This window comes from Protopterus annectens, chromosome 3.part0 (genome assembly GCF_019279795.1).
Source record: "Protopterus annectens isolate FY-2018-M chromosome 3.part0, PAN1.0, whole genome shotgun sequence".
Lineage (NCBI taxonomy): Eukaryota > Metazoa > Chordata > Ceratodontiformes > Protopteridae > Protopterus > Protopterus annectens.
The window spans coordinates 462911000-462932042 of NC_056731.1; the positions used below are offsets into that span (position 1 = coordinate 462911000).

At 40.4% G+C, this 21043-nt stretch overlaps 1 protein-coding gene across 1 annotated transcript in view; it reads left to right on the forward strand.

Annotated features, from left to right (window-relative positions):
- The window catches only part of TRIO (trio Rho guanine nucleotide exchange factor), a 5137669-nt gene that overhangs the window by 1944452 nt on the left and 3172174 nt on the right, over positions 1–21043 (forward strand). Inside the window, exons 22-24 of the mRNA XM_044065600.1 lie at positions 109–303; positions 406–521; positions 7749–7815. Coding sequence (XP_043921535.1) covers positions 109–303; positions 406–521; positions 7749–7815 — 378 coding nt within the window. The remainder of the gene's footprint in view (positions 1–108; positions 304–405; positions 522–7748; positions 7816–21043) is intronic.

Sequence of the window (21043 nt, forward strand, 5' to 3'; positions counted from 1 at the left end):
CTTTGTATTGCATGACTTTAATTTTCCAAGGGAGACAACTCCGTTGGTAATTCATAGAATAACTGATGATAATTTTGTGCCTTTTAATGCTGTTTTTTTTTTTGACAGCAAACCAAAGAACGAGTGAAACTATTGATTCAGTTGGCTGATGGCTTTTGTGAAAAAGGGCATTCACATGCAGGAGAAATAAAAAAATGGGTGACTGCTGTAGATAAGCGATACCGAGATTTTTCACTACGGATGGAAAAATATCGCACTTCCTTAGAGAAGGCTCTGGGAATCTCCTCAGACTCAAACAAGTCTGTAAGTGACCATGCACTGATTGTTACATAAGGTCTTTGTGTGCATTGTCACTTGTGCATGGTTCAACTAACTTCATTCTCCGTCTTTCATTCTTATTTGCAGAGTAAAAGTTTACAGCTAGATAATATTCCAGCTAGTGCACCAGGATCAGAGGTGAAGTTACGTGATGCTGCGCATGAGTTAAATGAAGAAAAAAGAAAGTCTGCACGCAGAAAAGAGTAATGCACATACATACTTGATTTATATTTTCTTCTTAAGAGTATTTGTTTGCTGACCTGATACTTGGGCTGATCTTAAGTGCCCCTTTTCAAACGTAGATCCAAAATGAAGTCAGTTATTCAGTATGAGCAACTAATGTTCAGAATTCGCATAGTACATATGCTTAAAATTGATCCATAGGAGTTGCACATTAAATAACTTTGTAGGTTTTATTGTCATTTCATGCATTATGGTAGTATGTTAATGTTCAGCCTAGATAACAAAAATGTATTTGTCCTTCTTTTGGACATATGGCCTGTTTTCTCATACTGATGCCTGACAAGTTAGAGGGAAGACTTTTAGTACATTTGAAGAGAGTAGGATTAAGGAAAGTATCTTTATCTTTTGTAGATGTCTGGCAGCAGGATCTGATGGTCACAGATGTTTAATACTGCTGTGTATACAAGACGTCTTCAGGCTGCTTTCTTTACTTACGTCACCTGCAGATGCTCATCGTGTTTCACTGCTGCAGTCATTACACTTGGGTTATCCTGCCATCAGGCGGTCCCGCAGTCTGCCAGACTTCCAAAGTCTTGGTCCGGCATCGGTTGCTGTCGCTTCTTCCCTGACGTCAGTGCGCCAGGGGTATATAAGATGCAGCCAATGCCATTTTCTTCAGTCTTTATTGCCGCACGGTGCCCGAAGCAAAAGCAGTTCGCAAGTGCCGGTCGGCCGGCTCCTGAGATTTTGAATTTGAATTTCAGAACCGAAGTCTTCAATAAAGCTAAGTACCCCGTTGGGGAAACTTTTTCTTGCCTCAGACCGATGTTAGTAAAAGTTAAAAATTCTATTTCTTATGGGAAGCAAATACCTCATAAGGATTTTCATTCTTACTGTATTCCATGCCTAGGCCCAGACCACGATATCACTAGCTGTCGGTTTTGTGCTAGATTTAACAAACGCACTATTAAACGTCTGTTTGACTTTGCTCGCCATTACTTTGACCGAAGGGTCAATTATACCATGCTGTCGGAACAGCCGACGACCAGAATACATAAAAAACACAAAGACAAGGATAAGGACAGGCATCCGTGGTCCAAAACTGACGAAGCCTCTTCTAGGCCAGTCGCCGGTTCTCAGTGAGGTGCTTTCGCAGCCCCTGACCCCCTCTACCTCAGAGCCCCAGGCCGCCTCCGACTCCCACGTGGATATGTCTGTAAACTCAAGGTATTGGACATACGGAAACTAACCCCTCAGATGGGTCCCGAGCCACTGAGCAGGCATCGGCTTCTGAGGGTTTTTTCTGACCTACACAGCTTACCATCAAAACAACAACCAAGTCTAAAACTCCATTAAAGACAAAGAAGCAAGTACAGCATTCACCTGGACAGGCATCCATGCCTAAAAAACAGATGCTGAAAATGTCTGAAGACCTAATTACTCTGATCAGAGGTTCCCATCCCCCTCCTGGTAAAAGGTCTAGGCAGGATACAGACTATGATTCCTCTGACCAGGTTTCCATTTCTTCTGATTCCTCTTCAGACGAGGGATACTCTTTACCCCCACCCCCCAATGAAGACTCTGATGCTGAAGAATCAATCCCTTCAGCCTCTCCTCTTGAGGATTACTCTTTTGGGGAAACTTTACATACCATGAGGGAGTATTTCCATTGGGAGGGCCAGGATTATTTAGAATCCAAGAAAACGCTAAGAGATTTTTTTTTATTGCCTCAGCACAGGTCCCTTGCTATTCCGCCGGTGTTAGATATTGTGGATGATGTGTTCTCTGAATCCAGTTTAAATCCAGATTCTTTGCCCCCTGCTGCAGTCAAGCCAGACAGGTATTACAGAGTCTCTGACTCTCACAAATTTCATTCTAAAAACCCTGTTGCTGACCCAGAAACTATTTCCCAGGGTCCCAAAGGGGTAAAGGCTTCCACGGCTAAAAATCCAGTTCCCTCTGACAGGGATTCTAGAGCATTAGACAGATGGGGGAAGAAAGTTTACACTTCTGCAACTTTAGCAGTAAGGGCTTTAAATTGCCAGTTTCACATGCTTAAATACCAACAATATTTAATGTCTCTGTTAAAACAGAAAATGTTTACAAGCTCAGAACATGCTGACTATAAGGAAATTCAGGATTTATTGCTTGCAGCTGAACAAGTGGGATAACATACTCTGCAATGTGGTTTTGATTAATTAGAGGCTTCTTGTAGAGCAGCAGTTACAGGATCTGTGATTCGAAGGCATGCTTAGTTAAAAGAACAAGGTTTACCGGATCATGTTAAGGCAAAATTATTGGATGCTCCTTTACAGCAGGATATTTTATTTGGTGTTAAGGCAGAAGAGGTATTAAAGAAAATGGAGGATAAGGCAAAATCTATGCAAACAGTGAATGATTTCTTACAGGTACAGCCACCTCAATTTAGCAGAAATTGGCTTTCAAAAAAAATGGTCCTTTCCAGTGTCAGACGGACCACAAAGTGGCAGATGCAGACGCCCAAGAGGCAGATCTCAGCCCCAAGGCTCTTACAGACCAGGACAGTGGGGTGCTTCAACCCCAAAAGGAGGAGAAGACAAGTCACAACCTTATAGGAAACAGTCCCAATGACTTCACCCTTCAAATGCCAAGCACTTTCCTTTTGGCAGCTCCCTTAGGGGGAAAACTAGCATGTTTTTCACAAAATTGTCATATAATCACCCAAGACAAATGGGTTCTGAATATTGTGTCTCAAGGTTTCAGGTTCTACTTGCACACTCTCCCAAGGCCAAAAGGAATGCCAGACCTGCCACAAAATCAATGGGCAGAGGCACAAAATCAAATTAGAGCCCTCATGGACATGAGAGCTATTCAAAAAGTGCCACAACAGGAACAAGGACGAGGATTTTACTCGAGACTTTTCCTGGTCCCCAGAAATGACAAAGCCTGGAGACCCATACTGGACCTTTCTACTCCAAATACATACCTGGATGTTCTGAAATTCAAAATGTTGACACTACAGCAGCTTCTTCCCATGCTGGGCAAGAAGGCTTGGCTTGTTACTCTGGACCTCAAGGAGGCATACCTGCATGTCCCAATCAGACAATCTTGCAGAAGATACCTCAGATTCATAGCTGGCTCAATGCATTACCATTTCTCTTCACTGCCCTTTGGCTTATCTACTGTGCCCAGGGTCTTCACAAAATGCCTGGCACCAGTAATTGCATTTTGCAGAGAGAAAGGAATTCAAATATATCCCTACTTGGACGACTGCCTTATTAAACAGAGAGCAAGGACATTCTTCTAAAGCATCTGGCGTTTCTAAAAAGATTGCTAATTTGCCTAGGGTACACAGTAAACACAAAGAAGTGACAACTAGTGCCATCACAAGAGTTAATATACCTGGGTGCCAGCTTAAACACAACGGCCCAGATGACTTATCTCAAGCCAGACAAGCAAGGACAACTGACTCAGTACTTTCAATTGATGGCAACAAAAACCCAACTCCCTGCAATAAAAATTCTGCAGGCCTTGGGGTTCATGGCGTTCTGCCTTCTTCTAATACCATATGACAGAATGCATATGAGGAAATTAGAATGGTACCTAAAAAGTGTTTGGACTCAACACTGTCACAGTTTGGAAACAGTAATACCACTTATTCCCTGCCTACAACAGGAGTTTCGATGGTGGGCACAGCTTTTCATTCTACCCACACCCAGGCAGATGCTAACAACAGATGCTTCGGATTACGCCTGGGGAGCACACAAGGCAGGAAAATGTGTTCAGGGCGAGTGGACCGCAGACCAAATGCATCTTCACATCAATCAAAAAGAGATGCTAGTTGTACAAAATGCCCTAACAGCTTTCAAGGACCTTCTGCATCCAGGACAACTATTACTAAAGACTATTAAAGTAAAGACTATTACTAAAGACAGACAACACCACAGTTATGTGGTACATAAGCAAGGGGGCACTCATTCTTATCCCCTTTGTAGACAAGCCATGACCTTGTGGAACACAGCTCTTAACCTGTCAAGTTCATCTGCAAGTACAGTTCCTGCCAGGAAAGAAAAATACTCTGGCAGACGAGTTAAACAGAAACATCATGGATCCTCACGAGTGGAAATGAAATCCACAAGTATTCAGCATGATAAGGCAAAAATGGGGGTGCCCAGGCATTGATCTGTTTGCCTCCCCAATGAATTTCCAACTACAGAAATTCTGCACAAGGACTTGCCACACACAAGCATGGAAAGTGGGTGCTCTCTCGTTCAGCTGGAAAAGCCTATAAGTTTATGCCTTCCCACCACTGCCTCTCCTTTCAAAGGTACTCCTAAAAGTCAGGCAAGCAATGCCAAAAATTATACTTATAGCCCCAGACTGGCCACGCCAGCACTGGTACCCAATCTTAAAGAACTTAGCTCAAGGGCCACCATGGATTTTACCTCAAATTCCTCATCTCCTGACTCAACAGAACAATCAGATTCTGAACAGCCAGCTCAAAACCTTACACCTGGCTGCATGGCAGATTCCTTAGTCAAGCAGACAAACACCTCTCTCTAAAGCTGTTATGGATGTCATTTTGAAGGCCAGGAGGCCTAGCACCAGGAAATCCTATTCAGAAAAGTGGAAGAGATTCTGCGCTTTGACCCTCTTGTCCCAAATATTCCTCAGATATTACAATATTTAACTGAGATGCTGGACAAAGGCTTATTGTTTTCATCCATTAAGATCCACGCCTCTGACATCTTGGCTCATTACAACACAGATCCTCCTATTTTCTCTCATCCATTACTAAAACGGTACCTCAGAGGGGCTAAAAACATAAGACCACCCTGGAGAGCACCATCGCCAACTTGGACCTCAGTTTTGTCTTGGAATAACTAACTTTACCTTCTTTTGAGCCAGCCAATTCAGCAGAATTAAAATGTGCCATGGAAAACTGCTCTGCTTCTGGCAATAACCGCAGCACGAAGAGTCTCAGAGTTACAGGCACTAATGGCAGTGGAGCCTTTCATCATGTTTCACCAAGACAGGGTTTGTTTAAGAACAAACCCTTCATTTATGCCAAAGGTGGTATCCAGTGTGGCTCTTAACCAAACTATTCACTTGCCAACTTTTTATCCAAATCCCCAGAATGAAGGTGAGAGACTTCTGCATTCATTGGACATAGACAGGCAGTTACGCTTCTACTTGGACAAAACAAAAGCTTTCAGGAAAACTGAGCAATTGTTTGTAGCATATGCTGCAGGATCACAGGGAAAGGCTATTTCTAAGCAGACAATTTCAAAGTGGATAGGACACTGTATCCGTTTCTGCTACACACAGCATGGGAAAACTGTACCTAGCAACATTAGGCCACATTCCACCAGGGTAACGGCCACTTCAACTGCCTATCTTATAGGAGTACCTACCAAAGATATCTTGGAAGCTGCAACTTGGAGTTCAGTGCACACCTTTACCAAACATTATCACACACCTTTACCAAACATTATCACTTGCCTCTTTATTCCAAATCCAGAGATGGCTTTGCCACTGTAGTGCTGCAGGGCCTCATAGCCACCCCAAATCCTTCCAGCCACCCATCCTCAGCTTTGGGATTCAGCCTAAGTGTAATGACTGCAGTGGTGAAACACGATGAACATAGTACAGTTTTGTACCTACCATAAATGTAGATGTTCGAGTGTATTCACTGCTGCAGTCCAGGTTACCCTCCCTCCATCCCCTCTTTCTTAGCTGGGACTTGTCTATACCTTTCTACCCTATACTACCTATGTGGTGCATTTGCTGGTAACTGAACGTTTTGGTTATACTTTTTATGTATGTTTTATTAGCAATATGTATTGCCTACCTATTTGGGGGCACCTGACATCTCGGGCAAGAAAAACTGAAGTCAGTGGCGTCGGCTGCATCTTATATACCCCTGGTGCACTGACGTCAGGGAAGAAGCGACAGCAACCGACGCTGGACCAAGACTTTGGAATTCTGGACGACTGCGGGGACTGCCTGATGGCAGGATAACCCAAATGTAATGACTGCAGCAGTGAATACACTCTAACATCTACATTTATGGTAGGTACAAAACTGTACTTTTCATTTCCAATATTTAACTCACCCTCCCTCCCCTTTTTTTTCTAGTGATATATTGGTCTGTTGATTTTTAAGTGACCTATTATAGGACTATGCATAAATTAATGCTTTAGATAGTAGTGAATGTTTTTCATTGGTTTATAAGCTTTATACAATTAATGTGATTGGTTGTTACATGTTTTTTTAAACTGTTGCATATGTTTGCTTCATCACGATCTGAAGGCGGCTAATTTAGCCGAAAGCACTCATCACTTTTGTTCGTTTTTTTTTTTTTTGAATAAAGTGGTTGTTTAACTATACACTTGTCTGGTATAAGTGTTTCATCAGCGGAGAACAAGCTGTGGTGTTTAGCTGAAGATTTATTTTCGTGCATTCAATAGTTTCTCAAAACTGATGTTTCCGGTTCAGACCCTTTTTGTAAAATAAGCTGTGTAGGCAGTCTTGCAGGTTAAGTGCTGGGTATCCCTTTTAGATTCTTTTCTCAGAGAATTTGTAGGATTTAGATTTTTTCGACCTGGTTTGTTTTGTTCACTGTAACTGTTGGTGGTGGTCTGGCATATGTCATACCTGAAATTAACCACCTGTCTTCATTGCATGGTCACCAAAAATAAGTTTAACATGCCTGATGGAGATGACTGGGGATATTTGTTTGTCACCTCATTTGTATGAGTGTTTTTCATGTGGAAGTCTACTTTAATGTCATCTGGATCATTTCTAGTTTTTTGCTTTTTGGGTTTCAAGTCTTTTCTAACGAAAAAGAAAGGAAAACGGTAGATATGATCTTTTGAAAGTTTATGAGATTGCATGTAGCTGTCAAGCCAAGCCCTTACCTTAGTGTTACATAAAAAACGCTTTTTTTCTCTTTTTACATTTAGAATGTTCTCAGGTTTTTTTTTTTAAGTGATGCGTGCTCTGTGTGCCTTTAGTAGTACATTTCAATGTATGCATTTAATCTTATTATATTAAAGCAGCAGTGCCCCCAGCTACAAACTTTTGCATTGCTCTCTCATTATTTTTTGTAGATTAGATTACAGCATTACATGAGAAATGTGTGTGTCAATGCAGATGTTGTTTTGAGTAGTAGAAGTTAAATGTATGGCCTTGTACTGTCCAGGAACTGTGAAAATAACAGGCTTTCAAGTCCTGTCCTTTCTGTTAACTGATGTTTTCCTTGTTAGGTTTATAATGGCTGAACTGATCCAGACAGAAAAGGCATATGTACGAGACCTGCGGGAGTGCATGGATGTAAGTATTAAGTTTAGGTTGATAGTCTATACAAGTTAATTGTTCAAAGCAGAATGCATTTTGGTGGTACTTATGTTGTTGTAGTACTAAGTGGTGTTGAGTCTGAACAAAGATGTTCCTTACCTAAACATTCCATTCAAAAGGTTTAGTATTTCCATATAAAAGCTGCCATGTTCCTCAGATTCAGCAGTAGCCTTTGTAAAGTTCTTTTACACGATTCCATTTGTTCATTATTGACTTGTGATATTTTGCTTTGCAGACTGCTTTTGTTTAAGCCTTACGGCTGATGTGCCACCTGTTTAGCATTGCTACTGGTGATGTCAGAATATCTTCTTTTGGATGCAGGGTAGTAGAGTTTCTTTCAGTCCTGTGCTATTGTAGTTTTGTCAGTAGTAGCATTAAAACAGCCTGTGCTAAATTCCAGACGTAACTAACATCAGAGACCCTCCTTGGTGGTTTTGTATTTGGCTTTCTTCTCTCTTTCATAAGTGTTTGGCATTTTTTTTTTATTTGACGCATCCATGCTTTCAGCAGCTGCACCCCACTGCAGCACATTCTTTGGTGTTGTGCTGCACAAAGAGAGCAGCCCTTACTCCTGACTTTGCCAGTTAATTAGGCCAGAGAGTCCAATTCTGAATAACTAGCTGTTGCTGAGATTAATTTGTCAAGGATGGGAAGGCTTTTGACAGGTATGGGAAAATGTCTATCTATCTTCTTCCTTGGCCTTTAGGCCAATAAATTGATAAGCTGTCATGAGTAAATTTCTGTTTCACCCTTTGCAGATATGACTAAGATTCTTACTGATTTACCCTTCCCTAAAGGAAATCCTTCTCAGTTTAACTTAATTTCTTCAGTGTCAGGTATGCAGTCATACCCTAAAGTGGTGAAAATGATGCAGCTGATGATGTTAGCCGGGTAGCTGCAATGGCTTCTGTTACGTACAGATATGTTTGGCTGAAATTACAAAATGTCCCTGAATATGTACACAAGGAACTGCTTCTTTGTGGGAAAATAGTTTTGTTTGTCTCTTCCTCAGCTGAGGTTTTATATTGCCTTGATGAGAGAGAATTTTATTTAAGGGGTCAGGCAGATTTTTCAGTCTCTCATACCAAAGTACAACAGAAGTAACCCTTCCAGGCCAGGGCATTTTTTAGGAAAAAGCAATCCCATAAAAATGTTAAGTAACAATATGATTGAAAGAAAAAAGTGACAAAAATTCTGCCTCCATACCATACCATGAAAACTGAATGACTATATTCTCATCCAGAGCCCCTCCCCTCCCAACCCTGGCCATCCACACAGCCTAGCTAACAGTCTCTCTTTTTTTCCCCACTTTGAATGGAATCAAATCAGTTTAGATTTCTAGGTACTGGAAATAGTCAAAAAAATCTTAACAAGGCAAAGGATTTTATTCCAGAACATTTCTAGTATCTAAAAAAGGAGGGAATCTGGACACCTTTGTTGGATTTGCTTTCTTCTTAATCTGTTTACAAAAGTTCCAAAATTCAAAATGGTTTCTCTTCATTCAGACTCGCTGTTTTTCCGTAACCCTTCTTTGCTTTTTATTTATTTCATTCACTGAGAAGTCAGACCCTAAATAAGGTTTTCCTGTACCTGGTTTACAGTTTTCTATTCTCTTTACCCTTCAGGCTTTCTACAGCTCCATGGATAGTCTTAAAATGTGTAGCTGCAGTGATTGCTTATTTCAGGCTGCAGAAAGATTGCCTTATTTTTGCATAATGTTTTTATAATTGTCAAAGATCACTTCTTCCTGTCATGAGCATGTTTCAAAATCTAAATTTTTATCCAAGTCTGGCGATATATTCTTTTCCCCTTCTCACAGATATAGACATTACTAGGATACCTACTGTGCGCTTCCCTTAGGATGGCTATCTTCTGACAGAAGAGTTTGCATTCTGCTATGTCAAATTCCTTGAGTTTTCCCACCAAACATGGACAGCTGGAAGGGATTATCTTGTAGTTTCTTTTCTGTATTGCTTTTGCTGTCCTGATGATTTCACTAAGTAGATTGCTTTTGAGAAATGGTACAGTGGTTTCTTGAGTCAGTCTGGACTGTGCCCCACCATCCTAATTCATTTTCAGTTCTAGTGCTGGAATTTGGAAGTAGGTCTTGTGGTGGCGTGGCTGAATTAAACCTTAAATCCAAATCTGATGGTCTCCACCCCTCCCTACCTGTAATGATGGATCCATCAGACTTTGTGTGGGGTTGCAGTGTTCAAGGGAATCAATATGGAAGGGAATTTGGAACCATCACTTCAGAAAAAAAAAAAACACAAACATTAAGTAAATAGTGACCTTGATGAATGCATTTAATACTCTTGAGTTGTGAACTCCAGGACCTCTTTTGGTATTTACAGAAAGCAGCAGTGCTATGTGGTGCATAAACAAACAAGCAGGACTGGGTCTTACTCCTTTGCAGACTAGCCATGATAGCCGAGGAGATTACAAATCTGCACAGTCAGTCCCACCAGGCTTACCCATATCCTGTTGGCACAGAGCAGAACCAGAACCCCAGACCCTTACAAGTAAATGGATGTTACACCCAGACGTCTTCCAGAAAATTATTCTCCTGAGTGGAGCTCCCCAAATAGAACTGTTATCCATTCACAAAGGACAGCTAAATAACTGTTGCTGCAGAACACCTTGCAAAAAGACCTGAAAGATAGATGCCTTTTCCTTTATATGGATGTGAATGTTCCTCTCTGCTACCCCCCTTCCTCTGGTAACCAGAGTTATTTTAACAATTCAGAAATACTCTCCAACATTCACCTTGATAACTCCCTTATAGCCCAGAAGATATTGGTTCTCCCTTCTTGTGAAAACTGCCAAGGACAAGGTTAAGCACCACAAACTTTCCCACAGAACTGATTTATCACACAGGACAAGTGATCACCCAAACTGCGCAACTTTAATCTGATTGCTTGGATGATAGAATTTTGATCCCACTTAGGGACCTTATTTAAGAGGATGCAGAGCAGGTATTATAGGAGGCTAGAAAACTTGTCACTGGGAAATCCCATTTAACCAAATGGAAGAGATTTAATGGTTGCTGCTGCAAGAACCTCTGTGGTTCTCCATTGTCTGTGAATTGTTAAAATTAGGCCACTGTTACTCATCTTTTAAAGTTCCTCTTTCTGCTTTTTCTGACTTTAGAGCCTCTTTTTCTTCCCTATTTCAAGTAAAGCACTTTTGAAAGGATGTTGCCTATCTTTTCACAATGAAGACAGTCTGCTCCCTTTATAAATTTAACTTTGTCTTAGAAATGCTCACTCTTCTACGCTTTAAATCAGTGTATGCGGCTGACTTGAACTTCTTGACATGGATAACTGTTTCAGTCCGTGCCCTCAGGACTTCTAGGCAAGTGTCTGAGTTGCAAGCTGTGATGGTGATTAAACATTTTCTCATATTTCATAGGGATGAGCCAATGTTAAGAGTTAACCCTTTCTTTATTCCTGTGGTTATCTCTGAATTTACTTGAAAACGCACTGTCCAACTCCCCATCATTTTTCTTGAACCACAAAAAAAAAAAAATGGAGAGAGAATCCTACTTACTCTGGATATCCACAGGCAAGTTGGATACTGCATTGACAGGACAAAAGACATTAAAGCTTCTAACCATCTTTTATTTTATTTGATAGAAATAAAGGACAACCAGTATCAAAATAGATAATTTCTAAATGGTTCTCATTCCATCCATGTTTGTTCTCACCATGGAAAATCCCTCTCTCAGAAGGTCAGAGCTCACTGTACCAGAGCTATGGCTACTTTTAAGACTTTTTGAAAAGGGGAGGATTTCATAATTGTTCTAGAGGCAGCTTCTTGGTACAGACTTCAGTAAACATTACAAGATTTACTCATTCTCCAGGACCGGAAGAGCATTTTGCTAGGCCTGTTCTCCAGCGGCTTATTGATGCTGACCCTTCCTTCAAATTGTCAGTTTCACATGCTTAAGTACCAACAATATTTAATGGCTCAGTTAAAACAGAAAATGCTTACAAGCTCAGAAGCTCCTAACTATAAAGAAATGCAGGATTTATTGCATGCAGTTGAACAGGTGGGAAAACATACTCTGCAATGTGGTTTTGATTCTTTAGAGGCCTCTTGTAGAGCTGCAGTTACAGGTTCTGTGATTCGAAGTCATGCTTGGTTAAAAGAACAGAGTTTACCTGACCATGTTAAGGCAAAATTATTGGATGCTCCTTTACAGCATGATACCTTGTTTGGTGTTAAGGCAGAAGAGGTGTTAAAGAAAATGGAGGATAAAGCTAAATCTATGCAGACAGTCAAAGATTTCTTACAGGTACAGCTACCTCGATTTAGCAGAAATTGGCCTACAAAGAATTGGTCCTTACCAGTGACAGACAGGCCACAGAGAGGCAGATACAGACGCCCAAGAGGCAGATCTCAACCCCAAGGCTCTTACACACAACAACAGTGGGGTACCTCAACCCCAAAAGGAGGTGAGGACAAGTCTCAACCTTACAGGAAACAGTCCCAATGACTTCCTCCTTCGTATGCCAAGCACTTCCCTTTTGGCAACCCCCTTAGGGGGAAAACTAGCACTTTTTTCTCAAAATTGGCAAACAGTCACCCAAGACAAATGGGTTCTGAATATTGTGTCTCAAGGTTACAGGTTCCACTTTCACACTTTACCAAGGCTAAAAGGAATGCCACACATGCCACAAAATCAATGGGCAGAGGCTCAAAAACAAATTTCAGCCCTCTTGAACATGAGAGCTATTCAAAAAGTACCACAGCAGGAACAAGGACAAGGATTTTACTCAAGACTCTTCCTGGTCCCCAGAAAAGACAAAGCCTGGAGACCCATACTAGACCTTTCAACTCTAAATACTTACCTGAATGTTCAGAAATTCAAAATGTTGACACTACAGCAGCTTCTTCCCATGCTGGGCAAGAAGGCTTGGCTTGTTACTATGGATCTCAGAGGCATACCTGCATGTCCCTATCAGACAAGGTTGCAGAAGATACCTCAGATTCAAAGCTGGTACAATGCACTACCAATTCTCTGCACTGCCCTTTGGCTTATCTACTGCTCCCAGGGTCTTTTCAAAGTGCCTGGCACCAGTAATTGCATTTTGCAGGCAAAAAGGAATTCAAATTTATCCATACCTGGACGACTGCCTCATTCAAGCAGAGATAAAGGTCATTCTTCTAAAGCATCTGGCATTTGTAAAAAGGTTGCTAATTTCTCTAAGGTACACAGTAAACGAAAAGAAGTCAAAACTAGTGCCCTCACAACAGATCATATTCCTGGGTGCCAGCTGAAATACAACGGCCCAGATGAGTTATCTCACGCCAGACAAACGAGGACAACTGTCTCAGTATTTTCATTTGCTGGCAAAAAAGTCCCATCTCCCTGCAAGAAAAATTCTGCAGGCCCTGGGATTCATGGCAATCTGCATACTACTAATTCCATATGCAAGACTGCATATAAGGAAATTACAATGGTACCTAGAAAGTGTTTGGACTCAGCACTCTCAGTTTAGAAACAGTAATACCAATAATTCCCTGCCTACAACAGGAGTTTCGATGGTGGGCACAGGCATGTCACCTCAACAAGGGTCAGCCTTACACTCTACCCACAGCAAGGCAGACTCTAACAACAGATGCTTCGGATTACGCCTGGGAACACACATGTCAGGAAAATGTATTCAGGGCAAGTGGACCACAGATCAAATGCATCTTCACATCAATCAAAAAGAGATGTTGGCTGTTCAAAATGCCCTAACAGCTTTCAAGGATATTCTGCATCCAGGACAATTATTATTAAAGACAGACAACACCACAGTAATGTGGTACATAAACAAGCAAGGGGGCATTCATTCCTATCCCCTATGCAGGCAAGTCATGACCTTGTGGAACACAGCTCTAACTTATCAAGTTCATCTGCAAGCACAATTCCTGCCAGGAAAGAAAAATACTCTGGCAGACGATCTAAGCAGAAATATCATGGACCCTCACAAATCTTCAGCATGGTAATGCAAAAATGGGGGTGCCCAGACATAGATCTTTTCACCTCTCCATTTAATTGCCAACTACAAAAATTCTGCACAAGGACTTATCACACACAAGCATGGAAAGTGAATGCTCTTTCCTTCAGCTGGAAAAGCCTAAAAGTTTATGCCTTCCCACCACTGCTTCTCCTTCCAAAGGTACTCCTAAAAGCCAGACAAGAAAAACCACAGATGATACTGATTGCTCCAGACTGGTCACGCCAGCATTGGTACCCAATCTTAAAGAACTTAGCTCAAGGCCCACCATGGATTTTGCCTCAAATTTCACACCTTCTGACTCAACAAAACAATCATATCCTGCACGGTCAGCTCAAAATCCTAAACCTGGCTGCATGGCAGATTCATTAGTCAAACAGGCAACACCTCTCTCTAAAGCTGTTATGGATGTCATTTTGGAGGCCAGGAGGCCTAGCACCAGGAAATCGTACTCAGAAAAATGGAAGAGATTCTGTGCCTGGAGCCAGGCTCAAAGCCTTGACCCTCTAGTCCAAAAGATTCCTCAGATTTTACAATACTTAACTGAGATGCTGGACAAAGGCCTACACTTCTCATTAATTAAAATCCACACCTCTGCCATTTCAGCTCCTTACAACATGGATCCTCCTTTATTCTCTCATCCCTTGCTAAAGCAGTACCTCGGAGGGGCTAAAAATATAAGACCGCCCCGGAGAGCACCAGCACCAACTTGGGACCTCAATTTTGTTTTGGAAAAACTGACTTTGCCACCTTTTGAGCCAGCCAATGCAGTTGATCTAATATTTTTATCTTGGAAAACAGCTCTGCTCCTGGCACTAACTTCAGTACGAAGAGTCTCAGAGCTACAGGCATTAATGGCAGTGGAACCTTTTATAATATTTCACCAGGACAGGGTTTCTTTAAGGACAAACCCTGCCTTTATGCCAAAGAATGGTATCTAGTGTGGCTTTAACCAAACCATCCATTTGCCAACTTTTTATCCAAACCGCCAAAATTAAGGGGGAGATACTTCTGCACTCCTTTGACATACACAGACAGCTACGCTTCTACTTGGACAAAAAAGCTTTCAGGAAAACTGTGCAACTGTTTGTAGCATATGCTGCAGGATCACAGGGCAAGGCTATCTCAAAGCAGACTATTTCCAAATGGATAGGACACTGTATTTGTTACTGCTACACACAGCATGAAAAATCATTCCCTAATAACATTAGGCCACATTCTACCAGAGCAACAGCCACTTCAGCAGCCTTTCTCAGTGGAGTACCAACCAAAGGAATTTTGGAGGCTGCAACTTGGAGTTCAGTGCACACCTTTCCCAAGTATTACCACTTGCCTTTTTACTCTAAATCCAGTTCTGCAGGGCATCATAGCCAATCCTAACTCTTTATAGACCAGCCACCCTACCTTAGCTTTGGGATTCTACCCAAATGTAATGACTGCGGCAGTGTAACACGATGAACATAGTACAGTTTTGTACCTACCATAAATGTAGATGTTTGAGTGTTCACACTACTGCAGTCCTGGTTACCCTCCCTCCATCCCCTCTGTCCAAGCTGGACTTATCTATACCTTTCTATCCTATACAACCTTTGTGGTGTATTTGCTTGTAACTGAAGGTATTGTTTTTATTTTTTATGTATGTTTTATTAGCAATATGTATTGCCTACCTATTTGGGGGCACCTGACATCTGGGGCAAGAAAAACTGAAGAAAATGGCGTCGGATGCATCTTATATACCCCTGGCACACTGACGTCAGGGAAGAAGCGACAGCTACCGACGCTGGACCAAAACTTTGGAACTCTGGCCGACTGCGGGACCAGATGACCCCCCAAGTGTAATGACTGCAGCAGTGTGAACACTCGAACATCTACATTTATGGTAGGTACAAAACTGTAATTTCTTCGTGACTTCAATACCAACTGGCACCCCTGCTCCTCCGAAACCCCTCACCCCTATAAACTTATCTGGGTTTAGACAGACCATAACCTCTCCCACTAGGATAAACAAACCGACCAACAGTGAAAGTATCCTTGATTGGATCCTATTTAATAACCAACCCCAACTGTACACAGCTGGCGCACTCCCCTATGATCTTAGCGACCATTTACTAACCTGTATCATAAAACATAAGGCAGGAAACCCTCACCAGACCAAATATAAAACCCTTAGAAACAGGAAAAACCTTGACACTGTTATATTCCTAAACGAACTAAAAGCAGTTGACTGGTCAAAACTAAAAAATCTACCATTAGAAAAGGCTATAGCTTGCTTTAACACTAAATTCCTAAGTATCCTTGATTCCCTTGCTCCAGCACGTACAATAATATGTAGATCAAACATAGCACCATGACTCACAAAAGATACCAAATCTAAAATCAAAACTAGAAACAGAGCCTAGCCAGCTGAAGAACAACTAAAGTCCCACTTGACCATCTAAAATGTCTTCAACTCAGGAATGATGCAAAAAATCTGTTTTACTAGATAAAAAAAGCTTCTACCAAAATCTCCTACCAAAACACCAAAACAACCCAAAAAAATTCTATGCAGGCTTAAATCAACTACTTCAAGGTCATTATACACCCCAACCCCCAGCTAACCACACCCATAGTTCCCCAGAGACCATAGCCGGTGCTTATAACTTTTTCTTTGAAACAATCCTGTCCCTATCAACTAACCCCCACAAACTTAAACTACACCCCTAATCTACCCACTATTCACCCCCAATTTAGCTTCCAACTTATATCCATTAGTTTTATCAAAGCACTTACAAAAGAAACTAAAACCTACCACCCTCGCTGCTGACCTCCTCCCTGCAGAGTACCTACAAATAGCTGCGGATGCCATTTTATATCCGATATCTATCCTTATCAACAGAACTTTATCCGAAAGCGCTATCCTCTCCCTCTGGAAAATATCCCACGTCATCCCACTCCATAAAGGTGGTAGTTCTACAGACATATCCAACTATAGACGCATTGCCATTCTTTCCCCACTAGCCAAAATAATTGAGAAATGTGTACACAAGCAACTAATGCAATACCTTACACGGAATAACTTACTGTCCAACTCCCAGCATGGTTTTAGGCCGTACCACAGCACCACCTCAGCCCTTCTTTCCTTTACTAATGCCATAAACCAAAACAGGAATGACAAGGGGCTATCCTCCGCCCTCTTTCTTGACGATCAAAAGCCTTTGATATGGTCAACCATGAACTTCTCATTCTTTCTCTAAAATCTATTTCCCCCAATAAACATGCATTCCACTGATTCCATTCCTACCTGACTTAGACAACAGGCGTACTGTGGCAGGGCAAACTCTCCAGCCAGCTACCTCTCACACATGGTGTCCATCAGGGCTCCATACTAGGTCCACTACTCTTCTCTATTTTTGTCAACAAACATCACATTGCTATCCCTAAAGCTACCTGTATTCAATATGCAGATTATTCCACTCTGATCTGCTCAGCCACCTGCCCATCTGAACTGCAAATCCTAACCAAAAATACATTTAACTCTATTGAGAACTGGTTCGCCAACCAACGCCTACTGCTGAACTCCAATACAACTAAACTTCTACTCTTCACCCCATTAATAGATCTTGCCACACTTTCATTCTCATCACGCCTAGCAATGGTACCACTATCTCCCCAGATCAACACACCAAACATCTAGGGGTTATCATAGATAATCTCAAATTTGACCTACAGGTCAACAAAACCATACAGACCATCAATAAGAAGCTTTGATCACTGTATAGAAACAAGACATTTTAACCCCACTGGCTAGGACTGCAGTCGCCTGATCATACCTACTCCCTACTCTTTTATATGCCTCGCTTGTACTCAAACCTCAAAAATCCAAACTAGGTAAGTTTTCCTATAGCTACAACCATATTTCTAGATTCACCACTGGCTCCAACTATAGAACCCACTACTGCCAGAACCTGATACAACTAGAGTGGCTAGAACTGCCCAGCTTAATTCAATTTAGTCGGCTTATAATAGCACCCAAAATTCTATACCTCCCTGAGTATAACCCCTCACTTATAAATATTAAGCCATATAGCAACCTGAGATCCCTACGATCAGCCAACAAACTACTGACCCAAACCCACAAAGCTAATAGCTCTGCTAGTGAATCCCTTTTTGCTAACTTTGTTGGCAAAACCTGGAATTCGTTGCCAAACTATATAATCCTACAATCCTCCAAAAGTCTCTTCAAAAAAAACCTCACAGTATCTCAAAGTGCTCTGGCTTTGCCCATGTACCAACCGTGATTAAGTTGTAAACTGAAAGCATAATCTGTAAATATCATAACATGCAACTATGTCACCAAGCTCTATATCCAGTCTGACGTCTCTTGCTTTTAATTGTGTTTGTCCATGAGAATTGAGTCCCTACTAGGAAACACTACTAAATCATTATACATGATCACTTTGTTTTATATTTTCTAATGTTATCTAACTTCTTGTTTTATCTGTGTAAATTTGTCTATTTGGAGCTTTTCTTCCCGGGCCTCTGCTGAAAATAGACATGTATCCAGTCAGACTATCCCGGTAAACAAATGTAAAATAATAAATAAAATAAAGTAAACCAGCGTGTATGTAGCCCACTATCTTGGGCTGCCAATATTAACCTTTCATTTCTTGATGTGAATTCACCTCTCCTTAACCATTCCTGTGTTTGTTCTTGATCAACATGAGGCTCTTTCAGAAATTTTATATACTTGCAACTTTGAACAATATAAACGTAGCACAACGACAAAATTACACTTACGAACCCAAAACCTGGAACTCAAGTTGAGCTGGTTAACGTAGAACTCAATTAGAGCTGGTAAACGTATTGGTAAAAGAAAATCCTTCGCAAGTTAATGCCAACTGTTTATTCCACAAAACATGTAGAATGCAATACGAATCCAATAAACATGAACAAGGCACAAAAGCTGAGTAGTGCAAATAAGCAAAGCAGTAAAACTGATGTAAACAGTAGATCGGTTAAGCGCTTTCATCTGACGATAGCAGATTTCATCAGAACCAAGATGTTTTCTACATCACCTGTTTAAATACCCAACATTTTGGCGCCAAACATTAATAATTACTAATTGTTGCTTAAAATTGAGATTGCTAAAACAATATATGTGATTACTTAAAAAAATATATATATATATATATATATATATATATATATATGTAGTTACTTAAAAATATATATATATAATATATATATATGTATAGTTGCTTAAAAAATATATATATAGTTACTTGAGAAATATATTTTTATGTATATACATCTCACAATAAATATCTCACAATAAAGATTACAGGTCAAATTACATGACTAATACATAAAATGAATACATAAAATACAATATACGAAGCATGAGACATACTCCAGCCCTCTTGAATGGTATATATACATTCCTAATTTACAACCTGTCAGAAAAATACATTCCTAATTTACAACCTGTCAGAAAAATATTTCTAATTTGCAACCTGTCAGAAAAATATAATTCTTGGTCCTCACTAACCTGTATTCTAAGGACTATAGTGTACCATAGTCAATTTATGACTGTTGCTAGATGAATACTATGACTATGACACAGTGTTACTATAAAACTGTAGGGTATGCAGAGTGTGTGTATATATTTGAACTCGTTTACATACACTTAACAACAAGAAATGGACAGCTTGTAGAAAAACATTCTATCTATAGGTGGAAAATAAATGTCTAATTGTTCACATGTCATGGGCATCCTAAAATTAAAAAAGGCTTGATGCTGATATATTCATTGATTCCTGGATGCGTGGTAGCATCCAACATAATTTGCCATTTACTTTCCATGGCTCCCAATTTAGCTTTCCAATTACCACTCCCCTCAGTACTGTCTACCTGATCTAATATGGCAAATTTAAAACCATGGTCCTTGCCTTTTGTTATGGTATGTTTACTTAATGCATTTTTCACATCACCTTTTTTCATCTTATACGTATGTTCGTAAATCCTGGTTTTTAACTTTCTTTCGGTTTTACCAACATAGTATGCATTGCATATTATGCATGTCGCTAAATACACTATCCCATGACTATTACAATTTCCTGATTTAAATTTACAAGTACTGTGGGTGGTATTCACCAACTTTATACAGTACTCTTCATTAATATATTGGCACTGCTTGCATGTACCACATTTTTTTGTACCCTTAGTTTTTCTTTGTTTCCCCTTGTCACTTTTGTTGTTTCTTTCAATCATTCTTTTTAAATTACAACCAGATTTGTACGTGATACTAGGGGTATCTCCAATTATATTCTTACATTCAACACCAAGGTTGAACACATACCAGTGTCTATGTAATATTTCCTTAATGATGTTAGTGAAGGGGTTATGCATAATAACACATACACGTCTATTAAATGTATTCATAACTTGTTTTCCAATTTCAACTTGGCCTAATAATGGTTTGAATTTCTTTCCCCATTGGGATTTTACATAGTTGAGCACATCTGTCAACATACCATTAGGATATACCCAGCACCAGGGGGGGTGATATTGTGCTTCAAACAGAAACTGTAGAAACAAAATGGATTGCTAGTTTAATGGCAAACAGGAAGCCAGGCTTAAATGATTACATACCAATTAAGCCTGTTTTGAAAAATAGGCGTGTCTTTCACTGAATGTGCTTGCTATTTCTGAATGTGATTGGCTTTTATATGTATATAAGTGAACCATCTCATTCATTTTATTTATCTGAAGAAGGGTCATCCCAAAAGCGCTTATCTTGTGATTTTAAGAATAAAGAAGATTTTTTAAGCTGTCAGCAGTGTCCAACTTTGCTTCGTTTTTCTTCATTTGTGCTACCTGCTTAAGTTGGACTTTGGCATCTTACTGGGTATTTGTTTTCTACTGTTTTCCTTGGATTTGTGTATCCAGTATTTTGCATGCTATGGCAGCGGAACCTGTTATGCTAGAAACTACTTCTGTGAATGGACATCAAAACCAAGCCAATAAGAATGTTTTATGGCATCCCAAGAAAGCCCTGAACTGTGGAAATCCATTACTTAATTTGGGCTTCTCTACATGTAAAATAAACATGAATGGTTCCAAACCAGTAGCTGTGGATAGGAACTTTGAGGAACTAACTCGTGACTTAACTTTTAAAGTGAACAAACTACAGAGACTTCAATGGCAGGAATATCATT